At 41.6% G+C, this 17,895-nt stretch overlaps 1 protein-coding gene across 1 annotated transcript in view; it reads left to right on the top strand.

The window, feature by feature from the left end:
- Window positions 1-17,895, top strand: part of PTPRT (protein tyrosine phosphatase receptor type T) — a 935,630-nt gene that overhangs the window by 90,026 nt on the left and 827,709 nt on the right. The window contains exon 2 of the mRNA XM_049779129.1: window positions 9,632-9,903. Coding sequence (XP_049635086.1) covers window positions 9,632-9,903 — 272 coding nt within the window. The remainder of the gene's footprint in view (window positions 1-9,631; window positions 9,904-17,895) is intronic.

Raw genomic sequence — 17,895 nt, 5'->3', positions numbered from 1 at the left:
ATTGTATGTGTCTTGTCCTTTTATTGCAACCAGACAACTAATTTTTATTCATATGGACTTTTAAGTTAAACCTTATCCAAAATATGTATAATAGAAATATGTATAGGATAAGTAATATAGAGAAATTATTACCTGAACCATTGGAAGAAAGTGAGCTTTATCAGTTTTGTGAAGGACTCTGCTGGACTGAGCCAGAGTGGATTTCAGGATCACTTGAAGCAAACATCCATAAGTGGGAGAAGGAAGCATGAAGTGTGTATTAGTGTGCTATTACTACTATAATGGGTTACTAGAGATTTCAATGACTAAAATATCAAGCAATTTTTAAGTCATATAGACCTAATGGTCAGAAGTCCTAAGTGGGCCTATCTTAACTAAAATCAAGGTAATGAAAGTATTGTGCTCTTTCTGGTAGTTTCAGGGGGAGAAACTGGTTTCTTCATTTTTCTACTTTCTGGAGGCCACCTGCATTCCTTGGCTCCTTTCTTTGTCTCCAAAGCCAGAGGCATAATATCATCCAGTTTCTCTCTCATTTTGTCTCTCTGCTGCAGAATAATTTTCTCATTTCAATTCCACCTGCAATCTGGATTTCTCTGACATGTCAGAAACTTCTTGTGGGTTTTGTATCTCAGAATATGGCCATCTTGGGGAGCCCATTATCTTGTTTTTTTCATAGAGGAGACTAGGAAAGAATCTTCATATATTAAGCAGAGAGGTAGAAGTTGGCTTGTGGAGGCTCAAAACATGCCAAGGAAATATTGTGTTTTATAGGAATAGACAGTTTCTGGTAAGGGGGGGCACTAAAGGGAGGTTAGGATGCATCCTCATCAATTTGTGTTTCATAAAGAGGAACTTGTATAATATGATAAAAGAATGAATGGCTAGACAGGTAAGGCAGTCATTAGAAAAGCCCAGGAAATAAATGTTCAAACAAAAAACTCATGACACCAATGTCAAAGGCTAGATAGTCAGAGGCTATGAGAGTGCAGAGGAAGAAGATCTGAGCCATGTCAAGTTCTGGAATCATCTCCAGAACTTCATAACTGGTCAGTTTTAAGGGAGTAGGAATGGGGCTGCAGATTGCATTGCCTGTTAGTGTAATCTTCAAGTTTTCTACAGTCTATTGTCATTTTCCTACTATCTTGAAGATCTTGGGACACATGGGAAAGACAAAAGAACTTACTGAGGTACAACTTGGAATCAAATCTTTGCCAGGCTATCTGGCTTTCTCCTTGCATCTCAGGACCAATAATTTGCCAATAATTTTTGGATCATGTTTTAGAGCTAAGGGGAGGAGTGTCCCAGCATGAGCACATTTCTAAGAAGAGGCTGGCACTTGGAATGTTTAAAACCTTTCTGTCTCCAAAAGGTGATGCATGATATTTTCCCTTACTAAATGGCTCTCTGGGGAACCATTTCTGTTGCTGTGCAACTCAAGGAGGAGGTGCAGAATCATTCTTGGTAGAAACTCATTGAGAAGACAGGAAAGCAGAGTCTCAATTTTCTCTGGGTTTCATAAAGTTGGATTCATCTCCAGCCCCATACACACACCTACTAGCATTTATAGAATGATTTGTCTGCCTTAATTAAGAGCTTGTGTCTTACCTGGATATCATCTACAATGCTTGGATAACTAATCTCACAGTTCTATACCAACACTCTGTAAAAGAACTTTCTATGACAGTGGAAATGTGTATTACACTTCCAGTCAGCCTGTAGCCAAGCATACTTCTGAGTATGGTATGGTTAGCTTGTCAAATAAAAGAAATATTTAACTTATTTTATTGTAGCTAAATTAAATAGACTCATGTTGCTATTTATGAACTAATGGATTAGAGACTGCAGTTCTGTTTTGGGGGGTGGGAGTCACACCTGGCTCAGGGATCACTCCTGGAAGTGCTCAAGAGACTAGTGCTCAGAGTTTACTAGTGACTGTGTGCTCGGGGAGTACTTCTGACAGCATTCAGAGAATCATATGGAGTGCTTAGGATTGAACACAGGTCAGCCACATGCAAGCAAGTGCCTTACTCACTGTGCTATCTCTTTGGCCCCACCAGTATGCCTGCATGTAAATGTTTACTTCTCTCTTTCTTGGTGTTCTTTGCTTTTAAATAGGGCTAGTGAGGCTTAGAGGAGTAGCTAAATGGTTTATCTTGTTTATAATCCAAGTTTAAAGTTCAGGACCAGCAATCCTTTGTGTGTTGAGCAGTTTCCGGCAGCTCTGTTATCTGTGATCCTTGGTGTCACAAGCCACTTGTGTGTTTCCTCAGCACACACAGCCAGGTATATGTAACCACCACTACAGATAGGGGTGTAATCTCTGGTAAGTATCATCACTAAAGGATTTTCTGTCATCACTGCCAAGATGTGTGAGTACTGATGAGCTTGTGTGTGAACCCCACACCCAAATGAGTAGAAACTGCCTGACAGTGTGTAACCATCACAGCCAGACATTTGGCCTTTGGTGGCCACCACAACTGAAATGTGTGAACACCACAGTCTGTTTTGTAAGTGACCCCTTCTCATCATTACCATGGCATTAAACACAAAGGGAAGGGAGGGAAATAAAAGTTAATAAACAACAGAAAAGTAGAGGGAAGGGACAGAAGGTAATAGAGAGGCTTAGACAGTTTTCTGGCCTGCTACTATCACCAGTTTGATCCCTAAGCACCTCAGACAGTCTCCCAAGTCTCAGAGCACAGAGCCAGGAGAAAACTCTGAGTACAGCTAAGTAGACCCCCTCAAAAATATTTTTTTAAAAAGCAGGGAGAAATGACAGTCCCTCAGAGGATTACTAGCAGATGTTTAGAGTAACGCCTAAGCTTTCAGCAAACAATCATGCTATGCAATAAATCACATTGGGCCCAGGGTTATCTGCTGCTGGCCATTTGCTATGAAGTGAATGTTCACTGAGTCAAATCTAGCCTTCTGCCTAGCATCCAGGGAACCCAGGAAAAACTTTGTAGTGCTGTGTTTACTCGTGATCCCATTCTGAAGCTGAGGACATTGAGGCCCAGGGGGGTTTACTCAGAACAGGGACTGGCTCAGAGCTGCACAACTCAGGAGTGGAAGTGGGATGGAAACCAGCTTTCCTGCCAGAAAACCCAGGGATGTTCCTGCCATCACAGCTGCTTTGGCTTTGGGCAGCAGGTGGCCCTGCCACCATCCTCTGCCTTCTCCTGGGCACACTGGCATTGGAAACTGGTGGGACCACCTGCCTGCAGGGATGGCTCTGAGCACTCCGAGCCCTGGGCCCTCAGCTGCCAGCCGCTGAACACACTCATGTAATCTTAATGAACAATGTGCAAAGCCATTAAAAACTCAATTAGGGCTTTCTTTTTACTGCCGACGTGAGGAAATGCGATCCTGAGGTGCTCATGTGTAAACACAATAGCTGCCATCTGCTATGGAGAAGCATTTTGCCTCCAAGAAGGGGATGTGTGTTGCAGACACATCAATACCGAGGTGCTTATTGAGGTATTATTATGCACGAAGGGGAAAAATGCAAAATTTATGACCAGCCGGAGACTACTTCCTTGTTTAATTCTACCATTTTCGATGCGATGTTTAATAACTATGAGGAAACTAATGCAGTTTTATGTTTCTTAGGATGTTAGTGAATTGGGGGTGGCGGGCAGGAGGGAAGGATGAAGAAAGAATGTATTTACTGTTATTCTTTCTTTTTTGTTTTTGCTTTAGTTTTGAAACTGTACCGTGTGGTACTCAGGGCTTACTCCAGGTTTTGAGCTCAGGGATTACTTGTAGCTTATGGGAACTAAGCATTGAACCCAGGTCAGCCACATTCAAGTCAAGCAATCTTCCCATTGTACTATTGCTCTGATCTGCATTCTTTCTTATTCTTGTTTTTGTTTTGTTTGTTTTGTTTTGGGGTCACACACAGTGGTGCTCAGGGGTTACTCCTGGCTCTATGCTCAGGACAAATCGCTCCTGACAGTCATGGGGGACCATATGGGATGCCGGGATTTGGACCACCGTCCATCCTGGAATGGCTGTGTGCAAGGCAAACGCCCTTCTGCTGTGCTATCTTTCTGGCCCCTCATTCTTGTTTTTGACTGATCTTGGCCTATTGACCATCTTATGTTTGATCTCCAGGAAACAGAGAGCTTCAGGATGAGATTAATTAGGCCAACCTGTTGATCGGAGAGGTCCATATTGAGCTGCTGATGCTTTTGCTCCCAGACACACAGTGATAATGCCTCCTTAATTTTTTAAGAATGCTTCCAGATCCTTATTGTGATGGGGACTGGTTGGAAGAGGGATGATAGGCAACTGGACACGGAGTGTCTCTACTTGCCATGCTGGGTGCTGTCACTTACTGCTTCTCCATGCAGATGCAGTACCCTGCATTGGAAATACTCACTTAAATCACTCTGTATTCCTGGAGGGAGTACCACTTGGAAAAGAGAACAGGTTCCCATATTCTGATGTGTGGAAGGCAGCTAGAATTCCCCATCTGTTGCGTATGTAAATATTTTAGGGGATTACTATGTTACTCACCATAACCTGATTGGTGATTGTGCCCTACCCTAGGATGTGACCTGGCATTCTGCCCCCACCCTAGGGTAGTACCTGATTCTGCTTCCACCATTGGTTGGTATCTGATCCCACCATTGGGTGGTACCTGATTCTGGGGAATAAAAACAAGGGTCTGTGGAAGGCCAGGGTTTTTTGGCTGGAACTGAAGCTGAGTCTTGGGACTTCAGTTTTGTCCACCGAATAAAGCGAATATTTCCATGAGCCTGACTGTCTGCGAGCTCTTTACCCACCGTTTCACCTCAGAACCATGGGCTAGACAGGGTGGCAGACGCGTGCTCCGAGCTGGAAGAAAAAGGCCTCATCCTCCATCCCACCATCAGTCAACCTCTTCAGGGGTTGACTTGCTACACCCATCCCCACAGAGATTTGCCCAGTATCTATCTGCCTCCATTCATCTATGCTATCCCAATCTGTTTGGGGATATTGGAGCATCAAGAGAAAAGGACTTGGCCCAGTGCCATTAACAATGAGGAGATTCACTGTCCTACACTGACTATAGGGCTGCAAATGTAATGTGTTCCTAAGCAGAGACCCTTCTGAGGCCTAGCCTATTTCTGGAATACCATACTGGAGGGCCCCATGCCTAGGGAGAAGGGGCCTGGCACTATGGAGTCTTCAAGAAGGGGGCACCTCAGGGATATTCAGGGCCTTGGGGATCCTGTATTAAAGGTTGGGGGCAGTTACTATACCGGTGGCCATGGACAGGGTCCTCTTACTGTAGCTGTTGCTGTGCAGCTGGCCCTGATCAGTCCCCTCCCCTTTCACCTTGCCAGATGTGCCAACTACTAGTGCTGGCATCACTGGAGGGCACTCTCTTACCTCCTGTTCCTTGGACTCCAAAGCAGCATTGCTTAAATCTACCTATGCCCTAAGACTGAGGTGAGTTAGATCTTAACCCTTGATACCCTTCTGCCTTATCTCCTAGCCTCCTGAAGGTAGGATTGGTGGAGTGCTCAGTCTTTATTCTAATATTGCTTCCATTTATTTAGTCTAGTTTATTTTTATTTAAATTTTTAATTTGTACACTTCTGGTAGTTGAATCTAAGGCCTTATTTGTGAAAGGCATGCCTTCTACCATGAGCCATGTCTTTAGGATTTTACAGAATTTGAAATAACCATACACACATATACACATATATACATAGGACACATACCTGGGGGCCTTTGTTTTTATATCATATTTCATATCTGTTAAAGTTACTGGATAAATTTGATCTTCTGCAAAGACCTAAGTAAACTTTCTTGGGGTAACCTTAGCAAAATGCAAAGCAATGACTCTTGTTTTTTTCTTTTGTTAAGGTCATTCTGAACTCATCCCTCCATTGGCTACAGAATTCTGGACTTCCCATTACTTTCATTTATATTTTTCTCTTTTTAAATTACTTGTTTTGGGGGTTATAGTGCAATTAATAAATAATTTCTTAAGGACATAATTCCAACACTGTACCCATCACTTGTGTTATTTTGTTCAGCTGAGACTTGTACCCAAACACCTAATTTTCTATTTAGTGGAAAGGCCAGAGCTTGCATTTCATCACACAGATCAATGTTCAGGGTCTGGGTAGGAGGAGAATAGAGTATGTCTTCATAATATAATCCTCTCTGGCCTTTCTCAGACAAAGATGATCACAAGAAGTTTGAAGTATCTCCTTACTTCACAGAGATTCTTTTTCAAAGGTCATTCTTTTTCTTCTCATCTTTCTGCTTCTTCGTTTTCCCAAGAATATGCTCTTAATAATAGCTGTAGACTAAGTAGTTACTGTTTCTCATCTTTTACCTTGAAAAAAAGAAAAGCACTTATACTAAGAAGGGCTTCTTTGGGAGGCTAATCAAGGATACTACAGGCTACAAACATGAACTCGACAATTTCACAATCGTTTGTTCTTTCTTTCCTTATAAGCCAAATAGTGATCTTGAAAAATGGGTGGCTTTCCTAAAGGTCACGGTCATTCAAGGAACAGGCATCTTTTTTGTGTGTGGCACAGCTATCACTGAGCCTCTTGAAATTTCATGTTTATGGCTGTTGATGAGAGAGACAATGAGGCAGAGACTGTTTCTTGCTACACAAGCAGGTGACTTGGGATCTTGATAAATATACACACCTCCCAAGTGGTGTGAGACTGCTTGGTCAAGTATCACACTGTAAGAGAACAGACAATGGGGAAGGGTGCTGTGAGTGCTGGGAAAGGACATGGTCTCCAGGGTAAAGCCTGGAAATAGCATATGTTCTATTCAGGCCTCATTAACTAGATTCGAGCTGCCTGACCCATCACACTGTAAAAGGAGGCTGGGGAATCATCAAGTTATATGGTTCAGATCAGGACAAATAGACCTGGTCTGTTTATTAACCACTGTCTTTGCTACTTGGCAAGTTGGTAGTGGGCCAAAAGATTGCATGGTTCAGTCTTCAGGATATTGGCAGCATCACCCCTCAATAGTTACTGTAGAACAGAAAGATGGCAGTGAGATGGTAAGAGGCAGAAAAATGGCGAGCTTCCTTGAACTCAGAGGAGTGGATGGAGATTATTTGTCTCTACCTCTTCAATGAGCTTCCTCATCACTGAAGGTAGGGACTAGAATGCAAAGGTATGGACCCCTGAGCTGGTGAAGGGTAGCCTCCAGTTTATCTCAGATATGGTCTATGTGAATGGACATGGTGGATTAGAAATTTCCATATGTCAACAAGGGAATCAAAGGAAAGCCAGAGATCACTTCTCAAGCTGCATTTTGTACCCTATCCCTGATGGCATGTGTATCCCACCTATAATGGGGCTTGTGCATCACCTCTCAGCTCTTCCAGAGAAACTTTTGTGGTTTCCATGGGACACTGGTCAGTGGATATATGTGGCCTTGAACACTGGCTCTGTTTTCTCTCTAGACCTCAGATTCTTTTGTGTTGGCTTCTTTTTTGCTGTATCAAAATGGAATGTTGTGATCATTGGAGTTAATGTAACAGAGAACAGCTCTCATTTGTCCTTGGTACTGCCAGGCCATACAGTTGAACACTCAAACCTGTCTGGAATATGGGGATTAATTAAACTCAACTTTTCCCACTTTCATTGGCTTGGATTTTAGGATATGAGTGAATTTTATGACTCAGAAAGTCCCAAAGTCCTTGAATCATGTTATTCTGTCTTTGACACCTTGATTCATGTTGGCTAATGTTGGATTAAATTCTTCAAACTTGGGTCGGAGAGATAGCACAGCAGTAGGGTGTATGCCTTGCAAGCAGCCAACCCAGGATGGACTCCAGTTCAATTCCCGGCATCCCATATGGTCCCTTGAGCCTGCCAGGGGCTATTTCTGAGGAGTAAAAAAAAAATCTTCAAACCTACCCATCACCAACAACCAGTGATTTTAAATAGTTTTTCTTTGAGGACAGCTCTGACTTTTGAACTCTTGATGGAGTTGACTTGTTTTTAGGGCCATAGTAGTCCTCAGAGCTAACTCTTAGCTCTGTCTCAGAGATCACTCCTGGCAGTGCTCAGGGAATTGTATGTGGTGTGGAGGATTATATGCAGGTCAGCTGTATGCAGAGCAAGTACCTTACCCACTGCACTATTTCCCTGACCCCTCTTAGTGGAGTTGGAAGGAAGAAGGTCACAATTATTCAGTTGTTCTGCATGCTGGCACAGATAGGAAAGTTCTAGAAGCTTAATTTGGTTTCAAATTCTAGTTACTGTCTTAAATCCTGCTTTGTGAACAATAAGGCAGAGGTTTCCAGCTCCATCTTTTTCTTGCTTCTATTTTAAAAAATGACTTCCATGACTGACAGATTGTGGATGATTAGTACCCTCTCTAACCCTAACAAGCTATGAATTGTGTGGCACTTACTAGCTGGAAGCTGTTAGTCATTTTGATATTCAGGTAAAATAATGAGACTCCTCATCATTATTGAAGTGGCTCATTTTTGGTGAAGATTAGTAGTCATAGGGTTTTATTTTAAATTGGTGATTTTAGGGGTGAAAATAGGATTTCAGAGCCACAGTGATTTTTTTTTAAAGATGGAAATGTTCTTCCCAGTATCACCTGAGTTTATCCATGGTGCGTGTGATGAAGTTAATTTGATAGACTCATAAAACTTTTACAAAGTTAATCCATTCATTGATTCACAACCAGTTGATTGTGAAATTTCCTTAAACATCTACTGTCCTTATAGCTGGAGTGATGGCTCAGTAGTAAGGTGTTTGCCTTGCATGTAGCTGACCCAGGACAAATCATGGTTTGATCCCCCAGCATCCCATATGGTCCTATAAGCCAGGAGTGATTTCTGAGCGCATAGCCAGGAGTAACCCCTGAGCATCACTGGGTGTGTCCCAAGAAAAATATACAAATAAATAAAAATAACCATCTATTGCCTTTGTTCTTGATATGTTCCTTAGATATTGATGGGATCTGTTCACCTTCTGCAGTGATGAGGGATCCCTTTGTTTCTGGGAGAGCAAAGTCATGCTACAGGGGTTCTGCTGTCTTCACAGCTCCTCGAACTGACATGACCCTCCTGCCTTCATCTTGCATCTCCTGTGGCCTAAGCTTCCCATTCCAGCTGAACATATTCCTGTTCATGTAACATAACATGATCAAGCAATATGAAAGTTTTTATAATGTTTATCTGACTTTCTTGTTCACTTTAATAGTCTGTTATTCCCATGTTTTGCGAATTCATGGCTCTGAACAGTGTTGGTGGGAATGCTACCTCAAATGTTTCATTCATTGAGACAGCCTGAATTTTCAAAAAGTTTTTTCTCTCCTTTTTTCCCATCAGTTCTATTTCTGAAGTTTTACTCCTCAATTTCTTCAGGAGCAGGTTGGAAGTTTTCTCCCGTAGGGGCTGGCCACTCTGTGGAAACACTTCCCTGTGTTATACCTGCCTGAGTGTTCCAATCTCCTTCTGGAATGTTTTGATTCCCAGCTAGAGGAAATGATCTTTGGGAAGAATAAGAGTAAAACAGTTCCCTCAGGTCGGCTGGAGCCTTTTCAAGGGTCAGGAGTTTGACCATTATGTGATTATAACAAATTTTTCACAAAGAATTTTTCTTTCTCTCTTTTTCCTGCCCCAATGCATGGTCTCCAGGCTCCTTCATGATGGTGAACAGCTCTGGAAGGGCCTCAGGCCAGAAGGCCCACCTTCTACTGCCCACCTTGAAGGAGAACGATACCCACTGCATCGACTTCCATTACTACTTCTCCAGTCGGGACAGGTCCAGCCCTGGGGCCTTGAATGTCTACGTGAAGGTCAATGGTGGGCCCCAGGGGAACCCTGTCTGGAATGTGTCTGGAGTTGTCACTGAGGGCTGGGTGAAGGCAGAGCTTGCCATCAGCACCTTCTGGCCACATTTCTACCAGGTATGCTATCTACCATAATTCATCTTATTTAAATCACAGATAGGTCTTGTATTCTTGGCTTATTAGAGTTGAGATGTAGAAAATGACTACATTTACACACTCTTTAGTCAATCTATGTTTTTTAACTTTTCTGCTGAGCCAGGCCCTGAAAGGGTGAATCTGCATAGCTGTGCTTCTTGGAGATCATGATCTGGAAGATAAGGAAGACAAAGAAGATAAAGTGGATATGACAAGCAATTCTAATATAGGAGGATTTTCATAGGCTCCCGAGATTGCTAAGTGACAGAGACATTACATGCTTTTTTGTAAAGTAGTTGTTCACAATATCCCCAATGAGGAGAGTACTGTTATCTCTCTTTGACAGAAGAAAAATCAAATTTCTATAGAAATGCAGAATCTCCAATAAAGAGATATTTGGGGATAAAGGATATTCTTTATGAAGGTGACATCCAGGGTGAATTTTGGAGGACAAAGAAATTATGACCAAAGAAGAAAGAGTAGTATCTGAGTTTTCTAGAATGGTCATACCATGGATTTGGAGGAGTGTGAAGTTTGGGCCAAGTTATATCTGAAGTCAATTAAAGGCAGACTGTCTAGAAATGGTCTGGGAGCTGATCCCAGAGGGCTCATTCAGTTGGTCTTGAGGATCTTGAATGCCAGGTAGGGAGAGAACATTATACCCTAATGTGGGGTGGTGCTCCTAATCACTGTTCTTTCCTCATCTCACTGTGGATTGATGCTTCTGTGAACCATGATAAAATGCCAGGTTTGCCACTTTGGTCTGTGAGCTCTGCCCACACATATAAGGCAGGGGCCATTTGCTGCTGGGTTCATAGGCAGGGTTCTGGCTAATTGATAGCTATGTTTTTGTTTTTTGTTTTGAGCCAAACCCAATGGTGCTCAGGGGTTATTCCTGTCTCTGCACTCAGAAATTATTCCTGGGGGGGCCGGGTAGGTGGCGCTGGAGGTAAGGTGTCTGCCTTGCAAGCGCTAGCCAAGGAAGGACCGCGGTTCGATCCCCCGGCGTCCCATATGGTCCCCCCAAGCCAGGGGCGATTTCTGAGCACATAGCCAGGAGTAACCCCTGAGCGTCAAACGGGTGTGGCCCAAAAACCCAAAAAAAAAAGAAAAAAAAAAAGAAATTATTCCTGGCAAGCTTGGGGGATCACATGTGATAACCCAGATTCGTACTGGGTTGGCAATATGGAAGCCAAACACCTTAGAGCAGTGGCTTGCTTTCACTCTGGTCCCAAGGATAGCTGTCTTTTTTAAAATAAGTGTTTTTATTTTACTTTAAATTATTGTGGCTTCTACAGCAGGAGTGCCCAGGTCCCCCAATGATCTGTTCAGTCAAGAATTGAGTGACCCGACACCTGAAAGGCCTAGATCTGCCTATTAGTTCCCTAAATATTTTGTTTGTTTTGCTTTGTTGGTTGATTTTTGGGCCATGCCAGATAGTGCTCAGGGCTTTTATTTAGGACCTAGTTCAGGGATCATTGTGGAGAACACAGGAACCCAAATGGCATACTAGGGATCAAACCTGGGCTGACTGGAGTCTAGGAAAGCACCATTCTTACTTCACTATATAAAACAAAACTATTAAGGCAGTCATAGAATACATGAGATTTTAAGTCTTGCAGGTTTCAAAGTTATATTATCATCATCTTGTTTCATAGCATTTTACACCTGGTTGGACATTTGGGGTTATTCAGTTAATCCCCCTACTCAATGTTGAAAAGTCTTAAATATAAAAAAAGGTATATCTAGTCTTTTAGAGATAATTTTTCTAGAATCTGAAGTGGCAAGGCTAGTGCCTGGTCAACCCTTCAGTTCAGCATCCAGAGCTCAATCCTTTAGATACATCATGTGAGAAACTATAGCATGGAAAGGTCTGAATGCAGCTGTATAAATGGTGTGCAGAGCAAGTAGTGGGCCAGGAAAGGCCTTCAAGCCATAGATCATTGCCCCATATGGAGATCATCAAACTGAGCTCAGATATTTGCAAAGTAGAGCAAAACATCAGCACACCATTGTCAAGTGGGAAGCAGAACCCAGAGACTCTAGTACAAAACTCTCAATACAGAGGGTGAAGCACCATGCCTACATTGTAGAATTAGAAATTTTCTCTTTGCTGTGTGTGTTAGTTTTGGGGGTCACACCCAGAAATGCTCAGGACTTATTTATAACTTTGCACTAAGCGATTACTTCTGGTAGGACTCAGGGACATGGGTTACCTTGCAACCCATGGCAGACACCGCACTTACTTTGCTATTGCTCCCACTCTTCAAGAATTAGGAATCTTGGTGCCAGAGTGATAGTACAGTGGGTAGGGCACTTGTCCTCCATATGGTTGACCTAGGTTCTATCTCTATAATCCCATATGGTCTCCCAAGCCTGCAGAGTAATTTCTGAGCACATAGCCAGGAGTAACCACTGAGCACCATCAAGTGTGGCTAAAAATATCAGAAATCTTCTTGATAAGTTGTGACCCCCAGAAGCCTGCTGAGTCCTCTAGCTTCTAGCTTTATGTCCCACTTTGAGGGAAACCATTTGGCTACTGTGATAATCTGTGTACAGGCTGTTGGCTGGATCCTGGGGTTATTTTGACCCTCATTTGGTAAAATGGTACTAGGGATATCTAAGAGTTCTTCTATTAATTCTCTTGTTAGGAGTTCTCCTGTTAAGAGTTTTTTTTAGTTCTCCTAAAAAAAATCTTCCCAGGACTTTGCTTTTACGGAACCTTGTCAGAGCTGCTAAGCAGCTCCCTTATCGATTTTTTTTCTGAACCAGACCAGACTAATTCAGCACTGCACTGTCTTCAAGAGAACTATATTTTTTTTGCATCTGTCTGAGATTCAGGATACCTACCATACATTCCTATTATCTGAGCACCTCTGGCAATGCTACCGTGCTGCCTCTTGATTCTCCCAATCCTATTCCATACAGTAGCACTCCACATTCTGGCTAAGTGGCAAAATCTACTTAGCCAGAATGACTTCCTAGTACTTCCTTTTCAGGGATCCAGATCGTAAGTCCCAGCATTGATTTGTAGTACCCAATGCCCACTCCAATGGTCTTTTTTGCAGTGTAGACCTGGGGGTATTTAAAAATATGGGGTGAAAAGATTTCTCTGTGAAAAAAAGAGTGACTCTACCAAATTTATGCTCCTTCATAGAGTGGCCCTGACATCCGAAATTTTTTAGAGGCATATTCCAGCCACCCTTTGTGTTGCAAGTCAGCCCTTGATGGAGTTGGATGATGATGGGGTGGAGGACGAGGTCTTTTTCCTCCAGCTCGGTCCACGTGTCTGCCACTTGTTTAGCAGGCAGTTCTGAGTTGATAGCGGCAGGGAGAAAACTCACAGGCAGTCAGGCTTCAGGAGATATAAGCTTTATTCAATGGATAAGGCTGAAGCAAAAGCCCCAGTATCAGCCCCAGAAAAAGCTCCAGCTTTCCACAGACGTTTGCTTTTATACACCAGAATCAGGTAACACCCTAGGGTGGGAGCAGAATGCCAAGTAAGAAATAATCCAATATACTATTACCAGGTCACATCCTAGAGTAGGACTCAATAATTGATTAGGGTAGGATCAGTAACCCAACACCTTTGAACATGCCTCTCCAACGTTCTGGTCTTGTCTTCCGCAGGCTGAACTGTTGGTTTCGCATATGGATGAAGGCCTGAGTGGCAGTGACTATGAGTCAGGTGTCTGGAGCCATGAATCACAGACTTTCTTTCCCTTTCTCATGATGTCAGTGTCTTTATACACCTTTGTGTCCAGATCCAGATGTGATCAGCAAGCCTCTGGCCTATGTCCTTTCTCTGCCACCTCTCACTTTTAATAATGCTCAATACCACAGACTCCCATGCACTAGCCATGTAGACAGTTGTGGCTCTGACTCCCAGAAACTTACATGAATCTAATTCTTGAGAGGCATACCCAATACAGCCTTTTCCTGGCTCCTGTGCTACTCTGAGCCATCTGGAAGAGGGCAAGTTGCAGAGGAAGTGTTCACCAGTTCTGTGTTGGAGATGGTTGATGTGCAGCTTCATCCATGACTTGCCCTTTGGGTAAGCAGATGGTGCACTCTGATTCTAAATCTGAGTCTAGAGCATTGGTCAGAATTGTCTGTGATTGTCTGGTCTCCTTTACACTCTCCTTACCACCTCTTCCAGTTTCCTTAGTTCTTTCAATCTTATATGATTCTTCTTCCTTTGCATCTACCTCTATCCATGGACCCAAAGTGTAGTCTATACCAGTTTTTACTATCATCTCCTACATAAAAGCATAAGTTGGGTGTTGGGACATAAATGGAATGTTGGGATGGATATTCCTTGGGTATAATCACACAGGAAGGCCATTTCTGTCTTCTACTCTCCAGATGTAATGCCTTTTCTTTCTACTTATTTATGTCTCCCATGTCACTCTCCAAAGTAAAAGCAATAATAATACTTACACTGATGACCATTTCACTGCATGTGTCTTATGTTTTTAAATTTTATTAAAATGTTTGTATTGATTGATATTCTGTGGTTTACAATAGTAACCTTACTGTAAACCACAGAATCTCAATCAATAAACCTTAAAAAATTAATTTCTTACAAGATATGCAGTGAGACATTGATCTGTGTTACTATTATTATTATGACTGGCTCACTTAATGAAAAGCCAGAATATTCTTTCCCCTATTTCTTTCAGAATGTTACCCTCGTGTAGTTGAGAAGCTCAAAGACACCAATTCCATCACTTTCTAAAAAACATCCCAAGAGGAATTCTGAAGAATAAATGTTCCCTATCTTATTTTAGAATTCTTATTGCTGCAAAAGACAGATGAGAAAAAAAGTGAACAAATGTATGTTTCATTATCGAGCACCCATTCTCCTGCCACTAGTTTATACTCATTTGTGGAATATAAATAGCCCAATTATAATACAGAATAGATATTGGATAGATATAGGTAGATATTATTGGATAATGATAGGAGAAGTAGCCAAAGTTCTAGAAATTATTTATGTTAAATTTTCATTAACTAGAAAAAAAGAATTCTGATTGACCAGGTGTTTTTATTAAATGAGAGTAGAGGCTGCTTTTCATCAAGGTCTGGAAATGGGCATAGCTCTGTATTGGAAACCAGGGTGTCATCCTTGATCCACCTTGTGTTTCCTTTTAGATCCATGATTATTCAGTCAGTCCCACCTCTTAGGCTAATAGGCTAGATCATGACTTTGTAATGAAAGGTCGATGTTGTCAATGTTTTTTGCTGTGCCTGTATTTCTCTATTTGTATTATCATTCGGCCTGTGTTGGTGAGTTTCCCCTGCAGGTTAATATCAATCCCTCCATTGGCATCCTGACCCCAATTTACTCCTGCTCCCTCCAGAATCATGTTCCATTGATCCTTTAACCCCTTGTCTTTTATGCTGCTTCCTTTACTACTTTTTTTTTCCAGTCACATTCCAATTTCTACCATCCATATCTTTTCTCAACTGGGATTTTTGCACTTGCCCCTGACCCCTAACCTTCTTCCCTGAACTATCTACTCTATTTTTCAAGGTAATGTCATTGAGTTCTCTAGTTCTTCCTGACAGCTAGATGCTGAAGCTACCTCTGATCCTAAGTCACCTGAGCTCCAGAACCAGCTCTCACTAGTACTAGCATCTCATTCATTATATTATTAATATGTTTAATTGATATCTCAGTTTAACATGGGCTAGAGGCAATTTTGAGGTAATTTCCCCCATGTTCTACTGCACATATATTCATCATCTTCTATGTCAGCAAATAATAACAGAGTCATAGAAGCTCAATTCCTAAATCAAAAAGACTTTATTAAATCTTCTTTCCTTCTCTGTTCCTGTCTTGATCTATGGCAGTTCTTTTCACATCTGCTTTCAAAATATCTTCCAGTTCATCAGCATGTTTATTTTTTGTAGCCACCACTGTCAGGAAAGCCATCCTTGCTTTTGATGGGATTGTAATAACAGACAACTATAGATATATAGATCCATTTGCTTCATTCTTACTCAGGTGCCAGTCAGGCTGAGATGTTAGATCAGGTCACTTCCCTGTGCTGGCCAGCAGCTTCCGTTTATTCGTGGTCATGGAAAGGGTCTGCACCTGAAAAGGAAATGGGTAGGAAAAAGGGGACCACCAAGGATTCTGATTATGGCGTCAATTTATTTTTGAAATGCCATGACTTATATAGTTTTTACACAAAGGGAGGAGGGGACAATGCAAACATTTGTCAAGCATGCATTTGTCATCATGCAGTTCAAAAGATTTGGCATGTGCCTGTTAATTTAATGCAAGTTTCCTGAGCAACATCTATTATCACACCAAATGCTCTATCTATAGATCTGAGTTTCCTGAGCCAGAAGAGTATGACCTTATGGTTCTTTTGATCTGTGTCAACTCATGGCCAGTTGGCACGTTCAATGTATAGCTCAATTAAAGGACAGGCCTGTTAGAAAATGGCAGTTTGCTATAAGATGGCTGTGCTTATGCCAAGACTGTGAGGGAGAATCTGGCTCCCTACACTTCCCCATCTTAATTATCACCCCTCAATTATCATTCCTCCCTCCTCTAAGTAAACTGGATCATCTCTCTTAGTTACTTTGAATCACATTGTTTTGCTCCTTTGTACCAATTACAAAGCAAGTTTAATTTTACACATGGTTTGTTGAATTTTTATTTCTGTTTACTAGACTGTGATGTTTAGCAGGGCTAGTACTTTAATGAACAAGTACCTTTATTCACTAATTTGGCCCCAGCACATATCCCAGTGTTTGGTACAAAGGAAGGGTTTCTGTAAATAGATGGTGAATGAATGAAAGTATGTATGTATGTATGGATGGATTTATGAAGAATGACACTTTTTATTCTCAGTAAGTTCAGAGCATAATGAATGATTAATCATGAATAAGTAATTGAAATATGAGGGGATAGGTGTTAGAGGAGCTAATTGTACAGTACATAGAGTGATAATGAAGTGACATGAAAAGCTTACAAAAAACAATGTATCTTAAAACACTTCACTTTTGGAGGGAAGCACATATGGGAGTGCTCAAGGATTCCTACTGGTTCTTCCCTCAGGGATCTGTCTTGGCAATGGTTGGGGACTATCTTGGTGCTAGGATTGAACCCAAATTGGCTCCATGAATGTTAAATTTTATGCCCATTGTACTATCTCTCTAGCCCCAAATACCTATTTTTTTGGTTAAATCTATAATAATTCTTTCTTTTGGGGGGTGGGTCACACCCGGCAGTGCTCAGGAGTTGCTCCTGGATCTGCACTCAGAAATCACTCCTGGCAGGTACAGGGGCCCATATGATATGCTGGGATTCGAACAACCATCTATCCTGGATTGGCTGTATGTAAGGTAAACGCCCTACAGCTGTGCTATCTTTCCAGACTCAAAAGTTCATTTTTATATGGAAAACTTGGAATATTGGGAAAACTAAAGATAATTTTCATTACCATCTCCTTGATCATTAAAAATATTTAATTCATTAGTTATTACCATTACCTAATCTTTTATAAATCATCTATAGAAATCACTTGACAATTTTTATCTTGGGAGAATTTATTTTGCATATCTCAAGAATTCTATAAGCCCCCCAAATGGGAATTTATCATTTGGCTGGCACATAAATTACAAATGTTATTCACAGTTTATTTGACTATTTGCTTTTTTTTTTCACAGTTTGTACCTAAAAAATCTTGCTTTAACATTATAATGATTAAGAAAGATTTTATAACTTTTAATATATTGATTTTTAAGTTCTGCCATTATTTTTTTTATTTTAGTTTGATTAGAAATGTATAGATCCATGGGGCCCGAGTGGTGGCACAAAGGTAATGCGGCTGACCTAGGACAGACCATGGTTCAATCCCTGGGCATCCTATAGGGTCCCCTGAGCCAGGAGCGATTTCTGAGCACAGAGTCAGGAGTAAACCCTGAGCATTACCAAGAGTGGCCCCAAAATCAAAA

This window comes from Suncus etruscus, chromosome 9 (genome assembly GCF_024139225.1).
Source record: "Suncus etruscus isolate mSunEtr1 chromosome 9, mSunEtr1.pri.cur, whole genome shotgun sequence".
NCBI lineage: Eukaryota > Metazoa > Chordata > Mammalia > Eulipotyphla > Soricidae > Suncus > Suncus etruscus.
This window is presented reverse-complemented; position numbering and strand designations above follow the sequence as displayed.